At 40.3% G+C, this 11,624-nt stretch overlaps 1 protein-coding gene across 1 annotated transcript in view; it reads left to right on the forward strand.

Annotated features, from left to right (window-relative positions):
• Positions 1-11,624, forward strand: part of PRKCH (protein kinase C, eta) — a 370,064-nt gene that overhangs the window by 260,126 nt on the left and 98,314 nt on the right. Inside the window, exons 4-8 of the mRNA XM_011978272.1 lie at positions 1,183-1,333; positions 3,765-3,799; positions 7,217-7,305; positions 8,882-9,011; positions 11,296-11,423. Coding sequence (XP_011833662.1) covers positions 1,183-1,333; positions 3,765-3,799; positions 7,217-7,305; positions 8,882-9,011; positions 11,296-11,423 — 533 coding nt within the window. The remainder of the gene's footprint in view (positions 1-1,182; positions 1,334-3,764; positions 3,800-7,216; positions 7,306-8,881; positions 9,012-11,295; positions 11,424-11,624) is intronic.

Raw genomic sequence — 11,624 nt, forward strand, 5'->3', positions numbered from 1 at the left:
GAGCCACTGTACCCGGCCAAATTTTATTATCCTTATCTTATCCTAGGAGTGTAATATTTTTCTGTGTTTTCTTATTGTTCTATAATTTCCTTTTTAACAGGTATCTGAGATTATCTTTGAAATCTTCTGTCTCTTCCAGGGTTTAAAATTTTTTTAGCAAATTATTCTTTCATGATTCCTTAAATTTCCTTTGTTTCAATGATTAAAGCATTATTGAGGAAATAAGCTATATTTTATTAATCACAAGTCTCTGCATACACTAGAAAACTTCTAGTATAATTATTTGGAAGACATAATGATGCAGTTTCAGAGTCCTCAGATTAGAAACCACTGTTTTAAAGGCATGAGGTTAGAAAAAGAATTTTGCACCTATTCCAGGCTAATTGCTACCTATTCCAGATTAGCAGAGGTGGTCCTGTACCAATGGCTTTTGGACAGAGCTCTCATAGTCTGTGCTGTGGGCGATTCCCCCATTCAGTGTGCGAGGATACCAGAATTAAAGAAGAATAATAAGAAATGCTTACAGCCCATAGATAGACGTGAGGTCACAGACAGCCAGACTGGAGCTAGGAGACCATGTTGATGTCACATACTGCCCTGTCAGAACCCTGGGAAACCCTTGGTCTGTGCTGCAAGAGATTGGCCCATGATAGCCAGTTATAACCCGGCAGTGGGCATCTCAGTGGTTTGCATAGGTCTAACCTTAAAAAGCCACATGACTGGGTGTGGTGACACAGACTTGTAATCCCAGAACTTTGGGAGGCCAAGACAGAAGGATCACCTGAACCTGGGAGTTGTAGATCAGCTGTGGCATCATAGTGAGACCTCCATCTCTATAAAAAAAGATTTTTTTTAATTAGCTGGGTATGGTGGTGCATGCCTGAAGTCCCAGCACCTTGAGATGCTGAGGTAGGAGCATCACTTGGGCCTGAGAGTTCGAGGCTGCAGTAAGCCGTGATTGAGCCACTGCACTTCAACTTGGGTGACAATATGAGATCCTGTCTTAAAAAAAAAAAAAAAAGAGTCCTATTTGAAAACCATAATGATTTTGGGGGGTATGTTTTAGATCTTGAAGAAAGAAAAAATAATTTGGGGAGTACTTGAACTATCAAACTTTCTCATCTATTAGGTGCATTAGGTTCCTTACATCTTATTCTTTTTTTCCTTCCTTTTAATATATAGCTACTCTCCAGAGAGACCGGATCTTCAAACATTTTACCAGGAAGCGCCAAAGGGCTATGCGAAGGCGAGTCCACCAGATCAATGGACACAAGTTCATGGCCACCTATCTGAGGCAGCCCACCTACTGCTCTCACTGCAGGGAGTTTATCTGGTAAGGAGTTCCCTGACTTCCGTCCTCCTCAGAGCTTCTCTCTAATAGGCTTCCTTTGATTATGTATGACTTCAGCAGAATGCATGATTATTTAAGAATTCTTTTGGGATCTGATTTTTGCCTCTTACTCTAATATGTTGATCCAGTAATTTAAATCTCCATTGCAAAAACATCTAAATAATTTACAGATCCAAGTTTTAGATATTATTTCTTTTTAAAATCATCTTGGTAAAGATGCTAATGAATCCTAAACTGGTCAAAAAGCATAAATCAGAGAAAAAAGCTAATAAGTCAATAAATAGACAATCAGTAAATTGGATAATCAGCCCCTAAGGACCAAAGAATAATCAACAGTATTGCTTTAAGAAGGCATGAGTCACATAATGACTTATGGAAATTCATGGTTGCGAGAAAACTAAACACAAAGTAGTCTTCAGCTTCTTGGTATGTAGCAGAAGATAATAGCCTTCAGTGATCATATACTATAATCTAATCCCTGACAATTAGTAACTAAGATGATTCAACATTGAGAAATTCTAGAGATTTGGGGCAGTATCTTACTAGATATGCAACTGAAGCTTAAGTCTCAGTCGCAGTGGCAAATGTAAAATAAATTTAAGCAGTAGTTATCTTTAATGATAAATTAAGCATATTTATTTGGAAAGGGAAGAAAGCAAGATGCCCTCAGACACCCATCTCAGAAGGAGAAAACAGTTTGGTAGCATGAAAGGAGATCTATGTTTCTGTTGTCAGCTTTAATTATTTTGTTTAATGAAGGCAGAAGCCCTTGGGTCAGAGCAGTTTCTGAATGTTGATCAATTACTTTGTATTTTGGTTTCTGTGATTACTTTGGATTTTGTATCTTCAACAGTCAGAACCTAGGGCTAGTTAATACTTCTGACATTTTTAATCAAGAAACAAGTTTTGAGACCCTAAACTGGCTGTAGATATGAAGCCAACAAATGTGTCATAACATTTATTGTATTTAGGAAAAAAATTCTATTACTTTTTTTGGGGGGGAGGGGGGAATTAGCAGCCCTGGTGTTTTTGAGCTCATGTTTCCTCTTTGCATCAGGCTGCGCTCGACTTAGCCGCAGCCCCACCTCTCCATGGTTCTCTCACTTGTGACCTAAGGGTGCTTGCGTGTTGCAGTGTATTTCATGTCACACCTTTCTGTTTCTTTTACATGACCTGCTAGGCCCCTGTAGGCATTAGTGGTGATGGCCCCTGACCTGAACTGACATTTGTAATGGAAACTTATTTGATCATTTCACTGACTTTTTTCCACCAAAGAAACATTAACTGCACCCAACTAACCTTTAACGCCTCCCTCCCCCACACCCACACACCCTCACACTCATACTCTCTCTCTCACATACACTTAAAATATTGGTGTATATATTAATATATATGGTTAAGAGTATGGACTCTGACATCCAGTCTCATCACCAACTGGGTGTGTGACTTAGGCAAGTTATGTAGCCTGTCAATGTCTCTTCATTTGCAAAATAGAGACAACAATCTTATTTTACTTGTATAATAAACTTTCATATAGTACTTAAAGGGCCAGGCACTATTCTGAGCATTTTATATTACAACTTTTAATCTTCATTAGAGCCCTGTGCAGTAGGAACTGTTATCATTAGTCCCTTTTATGGATGAGGAAACTGTGGCTCAAAGGATCAGGCCTTCTGGCTTCAGAGTCTGTGCTCTTAACCATGTTATTTTGTGTGCTGCCTCCCATGGCTTTTTGTGAGGATTAAATGAAACAGTATATATCAGCCGCTTGGCTCAGTGCCTGGCACATCCTATGGGCTTAGTTACTGTGGTCTTTGTTCATGAGAATGATAATACTCCCAATATTACCATCACCATCACCCGTAGAATATATTCAGGAGAGACAAAGATGGAAGTGGTGAGCCTGAAGGGTATATTGTGGCGGCACCTCTGCCCACCTGTGGACTCCAGGGGTGATATGGACACAGGGACAAGGGCAGGTCCCCTGGGATAGGCAGCTGCAGTAGACTCATCTGTGCATTTCCACAGTGTATCTGTGTCTGTTTACTTCAGCATCTGTACATCTTTATGTGAGAGAGAATAAGGTGGGAACTCCTCAGGCCAAGGCTTAATCACACGTACAGATGAGGATTTATTGCCACTGAGGACTTAGGAAATTGCCGTGGAGGCAGATGGAATGGGAATGGTTGTGATCCACCCATTTGTATCATACAGCACATTCTAATCTATCACATGGTTTTTTCTTTGTGTCTCATAGTAACAAACAATGGCTCAGAAAGCACATCATCTTTGCTTCTTCCCTGAAATTGTAGTTTTCATAAAGGAGGAGAGGATGAAATTTGTTTTCCTTAAGGACTATAAGAGGCTTATTGCTGAAATATTTGACTGATGGTAGTTTTCTTCTCTTCAACAGGGGAGTGTTTGGGAAACAGGGTTATCAGTGCCAAGGTAAGGAAACGTTTTTAAAACCATGTTTCATTTTGTTCCTATGTTTAAAAAATGATTATACCAAGAGAAAACAGTCTCTTCCCTTAGTTTTGTGATAAATAACTCTCTGTAGGTCAAAGGAAGCCCCCTAGTAGATACAGTTTGGTTAGATCTTGGCCATATTTTATACAATGTAGAGAGGATGTTTTTATTTCTAAAGCCAGGCTACCTAATAAAGTTTCATTGTTTAAAGTCTTGTCTCTGCAATAACATGAGAGTACTAAACGGTAATGTGATTTTGTGAGCATACTCTTAAATTTTGAAGATACACTTTTGTTTTTTACAATCCTATTGATAATTGTTAGGGGTGAAAAGTAGCACACGGTTGTTTTCTCTTTTTCAGGGAACATAAGCTATTTTCCAAGTTGTTTTTTGAAATTTTATGATTTCAAAAAAAAAGTAAGAAATGTTCAAAGTTAAGCTGTCAGTGATCTTGTAAGTTACTACATGTTACATTTATTTTTCACAATCTAAGGCGAAACCAATGTACTACTGTTTCTAGCATAATTGGAATGAAATACAATGGCAGGAATGGATGAAGAACCCTCAGTCCGGTGATGTGGCCGGGCCAATCAGGCTTACCTGTCATTTGGGTCCCCCTTAACCTTTGGCATGAGTATCATCACATAGCTTATACACATGGGACCCGTTTCCCTATGTGGATGATTGGTAAAATGGCACCACATATCCTAGAGCAGTAGCCTACATGTGGATAAGAAAATCTCACCTTCTCTTCTGGAAGAGGTGAGGTAAAACATTACTTCCCTTGGATGAACTGAATAAGACATGCTGTTGGATCTAATTTTGACTTTACTATGTATGAACAATTCCACTGAACTTTCAAAGTTCGGAAAAAAACAAATGTATAATCAATATGACAGCAGTAATTGACCTGTATGCTGTTAATCTCAGTCCCAAGTGAAAAGACAGTTCACAAGCCGGAATCACTATCCCTTTGTGGCGTGGGCCTGCGAGCACAGGAATATGCCCTGCAGTGCGTGGTAGCCCATCTTATGCACACCAAGATAAGTTGAGCAGCTCTGAATAAACAAGATTATGGTTTTGAGTTTAAAACATGGGATGTATGATACATCTCTATTGTTATTTTCTTTTTCACTTTGGCGTATAGTGCCTGGATATTTGATGGCCTGATTTTCAGTGGGTCACCTGCTATGTAAAGAGCAGTAAAGACTATTAGTTAGGAGACATGCAGACACTACTTTGGTGATATCTCCCTAAGGCGTATAAAACCAAATGCCTGGTTGGAGAGAGGTATGCCATTGTAACGCTGATCAAAAGCAAACTGGCATAGGTATCTCAGACAGAGCAGACTTCAGAACAAGGAAAATTATCAGGAATAAAGAGGGGGCAGCAACAAAAGGGTCAGTTTTCCAAGAAAACTTAATGTTTTTATTTAAGTTTTGTTTTATTTAAAGACCAGTGTAGTAGTACATAACAATTTTTAACATGTATGTATGTACCTAACAACAGGCATCAAAATACATGAGACAAACTGATAGAATCACAAGGAGACATGAACAAATCCACTTCTATAGTTGGAGATTTCGATATCTCAGTAACTGATAGATCCAGCAGGCAGAAAATCAATAGGGATATAGGTGATCTAAACAGCATTATCATAACTAGGTGAAATTGACATTTATAGAATACTCCATCCAAAAACAGCAGTTTTCACATTCTTCTCAGGCTCACAAGGAACATTTACCAACATAGACCACATTCTGGGCCATAAAACATACCTTACCAAATTTCAAACAAGAGAAACCATAAGCATCTTCTTAGACCACAATGGAATTAAACTAGAAATCAGTAACTGTAAGATAGCTGGAAAACCCCCAAATATTTGAAGGTTAAACGTCACATTTTAAGTAACACATGGGTCAAAGAAGAAGACTCAAGAGAACATAAAAAATATTTTGAGTCAAGTGAAAATGAAAATATAACTTATAAAAATATGTGTGATACAGCAAAAGCAGTGCTCAGATGGGAATGTATATCATTAAATGCATAAAGTAGGAAAGAAGAAAGATCTAAAACCAAGATTTGAAATTTCCACTTAGGAAACTAAAGAAGGAAGATAAATTTAAGCCTCAAGTGAGCATAAGAAAAGAAATAATACAATTAGAACAGACATCAGTGAAGTTGAAAATAGGAAAACAACAGAAAAAAATCCATGAAATCAAATGCTGATTCTTTGAAAAGATTAATTGGTAAGCCTTTACCAAGCTAACCAGGAAAAAACCAAATACCTCAAAAAATAAAGTCTTTCTGTGTAAAGGATGGTTTTGAGATCCCCTCATATAAAAAAACCAGTTCTCTGGGCACTTTCAATTTGGTTCTCCTGAGAACTGAATCTGATGAAAGCTAAATTTGTTTTAAGGTATAATGCTATTTGCTGACATGTCACCTCTCCTTATATAGTTAATCCTAAAACCTTCCACATGTCTTGAAAGATCTTAAGATGATGTATATTTTTATACTGCTTCATTGCGTGTGTTTATCCTTTGATGACAAGCTTGACTATCTGTGCTGTATCACTTACCTAGATGAGAATGAAAAAAAACGTTATTCAGAAAGTTGTAAATATTTCAACAGTTGATTAAGCCATTCAGCAAACATTTACTGAATGCCTCCTCTGTTCAAGGCGTCATGCAGGGAATTCGGAGGGCATTACAAGGCTGGGTGGAAGGTTTGAAATGAGGGGGCAGGCTAAGGGTTGTGGGAGATCAGAGGAGAGCAGGTGGTTTCAGTCTAGAAGTGCGGGTAGGGGTAGAGTATTTTCATGGAAGAGACATTTTTTGAGTTACATCTTGTCCTAAACTTAAGATTTAGTTAGTTGATAGGCAAAAAAGATATCCCAGGGAGAGGAAAGGGCATTGATAGTTTGTTGGAAGGATGCAGATGTGCTCCAGGAAGAGCAACCCATGTAGTTTTTACTGGAACAAGTAGATCCCATAGAAGAAAGGTGACAGGCAGCTTGGGGCAGCCTCTGGAGGGCCTGGAACCTGGGTGGGATATTTGAACTTTGTTGATCAGCAGTGAATTACCATGGAAGGTTTTTGATTATGGGGACAGGACTAGAGTGTTAGAAGAGTCCTCTGGTGGTGGGTGCAGGATGGAATAAAGTCAGGAAGGAAGAAATAAGTCCAGGACTTGATAATGGATAGTTTGAGCCTGAGCAAAGGTCTGTGTTAGGATGGTGGCAAAGGCGATAGGAAGGATGGGCGTACCAGCTGCTGTCATGTGGGCCAGACGAGTCTAGTCTTGTTGGCACGGTGCAACCCTGGTTGACTCTGCTGTAACTGGCTGGACTGTGAGCTTCTGATCAATGTATAATTGCTGGATTTAATTTCCTAGTGTGCACCTGTGTCGTCCATAAACGCTGCCATCATCTAATTGTTACAGCCTGTACTTGCCAAAACAATATTAACAAAGTGGATTCAAAGGTAAGAGGATAGCAGTTTGCTGATTAAGTGTGTATGTATATTGTGTGTGCTGTGTGCCGCCATCTCCCTCCCTCCCTCCCTCCTTTCCTCCCCCTCTTTCCTTCTCCCCGTCCCCCAGCCTCTGCTTTCCTCCCCCTGCCATTTCCCTTCCACATTCTTTGAAGCCAAGGGTGGTATTAGAATAGAAATTTCTCTCTCTCTCTTTTTTTTTAATTATGGCATTTGTATTTCTGTACTTATGTGGCATCATCCCTCCTTTGCGAGGACCCCATTAGTGGTTGGCTGGGTATAAGCTATATGGATTGATTCTACTCATTTAGAGAGACTTTTGGCAGAGTGAAAGGAGCCCTGAACTTGGCATCTGACAGCCTGGATTTGAATGCTGAATCCAGCCTCTGTTAGCCATCTTCTCTATGAGCTGAGGCAAGGCCTACAATCTCTCTTTGCCTCAGTCTTAAAACAGGATCAGTGTTACCCTCACACAGTTTTTGTAAGTTAAACAACATAAAATTGATGTGACACATATGTTAATAACTGTAAATTACACTTCTTAAGTAAAAAGATTGCTGGCTTTCTCCAGCCTCTTAAGAAATTTCAGGGAAGATGTCTCTCTCTCTCTCTCTCTCTCTCTCTCTCTGTGTGTGTGTGTGTGTGTGTGTGTGTGTGTGTAAGCTTCAGCATCATTCTTGCCACTCATATTGCATTCATCTGCAACAGGCATACATTTTAAATTCTGGAGGTAAAAGCAAATGGAGTGTTGCTGACACTTAGCAGTAGGTTTGCAGACGCATTGGAAGAATGACTCTGGAACACAATGGTTCTTTACAGTACACATATAGGATTGCTAAAGAGTATACCTAGAGGTATAAACCACAGCTTTTCCAAGAAAGAGGCCAGAGAAGTTTCAAGAGGAGTAATGATTACCCTACTCCTTGTCATGCATGGGTCTGTTGTTATAGCATCAAGTTGTGGTATGAACTGCAGAGTACATGCCTAGTGGAATTATTTGCTGGAAACTGAGATTTAACTCAGATTGTCAGATTGCAAATGCCAGGCAAAGAAAGGCTGGAAGGACTGAATAAGTAGTTACTTTAATGTCACTTTGGAATAAATTCCTTCTGTGGTTCCATGGCTTCTGAGTCTCTTTATTTTTCCCCCCGTGACACAATGTGTGGAAGAACTTATAGTGATAGCAAGTATATATAGTGCCTAAAAGACCCATTTAATCCTGAAGTTAAAGGGTTCTGGAAAATAGATGGGGGTGTTAGGGAATTGGCAAGGAGAGAAATATGGCCTGAATATGAAAGATGAAGTGAAAATATTAATTTCTATTTCTCAAAATGGCGAATGATCTAAAATGTGTTTCCCACATTTCTGTCTTGTCCTGTTCATTAGAAAATGTGTTTAGTCTGGTTAGTAAGACCTGAGTAATTAATCAGGGCCAAGTACAGTAAAATAATATACCTAGCTCAGGTGTCATAGTAACACTTTGCATTTGATGGGCTCCTATTACAGTTTTTACAAAAGATGTTGGTATGACATTTTAGCACTTGTCCCTTTATTTCCTTTTTTACAGATTGCAGAACAGAGGTTTGGGATCAACATCCCACACAAGTTCAGCATCCACAACTACAAAGTGCCAACATTCTGCGATCACTGTGGCTCACTGCTCTGGGGAATAATGCGACAAGGACTTCAGTGTAAAAGTGAGATGCTGAGGTGCTGGGTACCCGCCTCTTCATGGGAACACTATGCCCCAAGCTTTCAGAATTCTGTGGGCTCAGAATGTGTCCTAGAACCGATGATTTTAGATATGTTGTAAATTAACATCTTAGTCATTTTAAACTTACGTGTTTCTTGTCAGGCATGTAAAGAGAACTTCATATGATGCCAACGTTTTCTAACCACAGGACATGAAGTCAAATGTTACATTCAATGATCTAGCTCGCTAGCTGACAAATACAGGCCAGACACTGTATTTTAGTAGGTGTCTGGAAGAGAAAAAGATGGGATCTTAGTCAGAAATGGAAGATGATTGAGTGAGGTGAGACACTAAAAAGAAAATAAATAAATAAAAATTTCAAAGAAATGGAAGGTAGGAGGAGGTAAGGAGGTAAGATGGCCAGATGAGAAGGTTGGATTAAGAGTAAGAAATGGCAGGAGAATGGATCTGATGATCTCACCAGAAATCAGCAGGAATTGAGTTGTCACAGCATAAAAAGAGCTGCCCTGGGTCTTGTGAAAGAGGACTCTGATAGAGATTGGAGACAGGGGTAGAATGAAGGAAGATAAAGTCTTGCTTGTGAGCTTGAATCTGACCAGCTGTGCTCAGTGGAGTGAGAGTTTGGAGCTTTGGCCCTAGCAAAGACTCTGAGCAGGTGAGAGCTGATCCCTGTCCTGCTAGGAGTTAGGGAGCTGTTGGCCTTGAGCCATCTCGCATGGAAATGTAATGATCTGTCTGCCGTGGGGTGCACCTGACGCCTTCCTTATCAGACACACCCCAAGTTGCCAGTTGAGGAGAGCAATGGGGAGGTAGAATTGGCATTGAGTATAGCCAGACAACTTCCAATGACTGCTTGGACTTATGCAGCCTGCTTCTGTCAACAAAAAGGGACCAGTCACTTGTCTTTAAGAAGGGTACATTCTTCTATCTCTGGAGAACACCATTTAATAATTTTTTTCTCATAAAACCAAAACGGTAGCCAGCTCGTGGGTAACTTGTAGGGCGTTGGTCCAGGTGCAGCTTGATCTTAGCGTGATGATCTCACCTGGGTCTGGATGCCCAGTGGGAAGTCCCTTTCTGCCTTGCATGGTTGTTGCTAATGTGCAGAGCCACGCATGGGGCTCATCTGCATTGTCCTCTTCCCTGGTGGCCTGAGGGTAGCACACCTGCGGTGATCCAGCCCCTGTGATTTTTGCTTTTATGGTCACATGGTGGTTTTGAAAGGCTTCTGTGGGCTCGTGTGTCTTACACCTGTCTTCCTGAGAGGGGGGGTTTCCCATGAAGCTAATGAAGTCTCAGGGCTCCTCTCTCTCAAGGGCACCTTCCAAAGCCCTCTACTTGATTTGGTGTTCTTTTTCTTAAAGAGGGCTTCCTAAATTGTGTAAATTCGGGCCCCACAAAACCTGGCTCTGTGTGTGCTTCCAAGATGGACTGACTTCATAAAACAGGAATGTGTCGCTTGTCGCTTCAGTTTCACCTCCCATCAGCGGGGCCCATGTCAAAAAACTGTCTCAGAATTTATTCCAGCTGACAACGCCTCAGATCCTTCATCGTCCCCAGGCAGCTTCCTGTGCCCTGGGAGCTTAGCTTGCTTTGCTCGCCTCTTCAACTGCCATTTGTACTCTGACCTTCAAAAAGTTTTAAAAGTTGCGTCTCCCCACTGTGAAGCAGTTAGAACCACACGCTGCAAATGCTGAGAACCACAGGCTCACAGGATGCCCATCTCTGTGCTGTGAGGGCTGCCCAACCACAATACTGAGAAAGAAAGCTGCAGATAGAGGTTTTTCTGGTAGAAACACCATTTCCATCCTGTTTGAACAGTGATCTACATGTGGCATTCAAACTGCTACCTTTTATTTCCCTGTTGAGAGACAGAAAAAAATACAGCTGACATGATTCTTTGTTATTTAATTGCCTGTGAATTGATGCTATGATAAACATTTTAATCTTTATATTAGAACTTACTAAGTCAGCAGTGACTGTTACATGTGATTGAGATGAATGGGTTTCATCAAATCATGGTGAAAAAAATGTATTTAAAATCTATTATTCTTTAGTATGCCTGGCTTTCTGCTTCTCCAGAAAACAGAAACAGATAAAACGTCAGGAACTGTTATTAGTGTGAGCTTAATTTTATGAGAAAATGTTACTGTTCAGCTGGTATAATTCCTCTGTCATAATCTTTCAGGCTATTAAAGTTCTCTGTTGCAGCACGTGTTGACTTGGTTCCTTTCTGAACATGGATTCTGTTTTCCTCTTCCCTCTAGTATGTAAAATGAATGTGCACATTCGATGTCAAGCGAACGTGGCCCCTAACTGTGGGGTAAATGCGGTGGAGCTTGCCAAGACCCTGGCGGGGATGGGTCTCCAACCCGGAAATATTTCTCCAACCTCGGTGAGACTTTTTTTCCATGTATCATAATTTAGAAGTTGTTCAGATGTGGTGAGCCCAAATGAGAGCATGTGGTCTCATCAAAGTTCCTAATCTAAGCAAATACAATCAACAGACTTACTGCCTTTCTGCCTGCCTTTCTTTTTCTTTTCCTTTTCCTTTTCCTTTTCTTTTCTTTTCCTTTCTTTTCTTTTCTTTTCCTTT

The sequence above is a fragment of the Mandrillus leucophaeus genome, unplaced genomic scaffold (assembly GCF_000951045.1).
Source record: "Mandrillus leucophaeus isolate KB7577 unplaced genomic scaffold, Mleu.le_1.0 Scaffold192, whole genome shotgun sequence".
NCBI lineage: Eukaryota > Metazoa > Chordata > Mammalia > Primates > Cercopithecidae > Mandrillus > Mandrillus leucophaeus.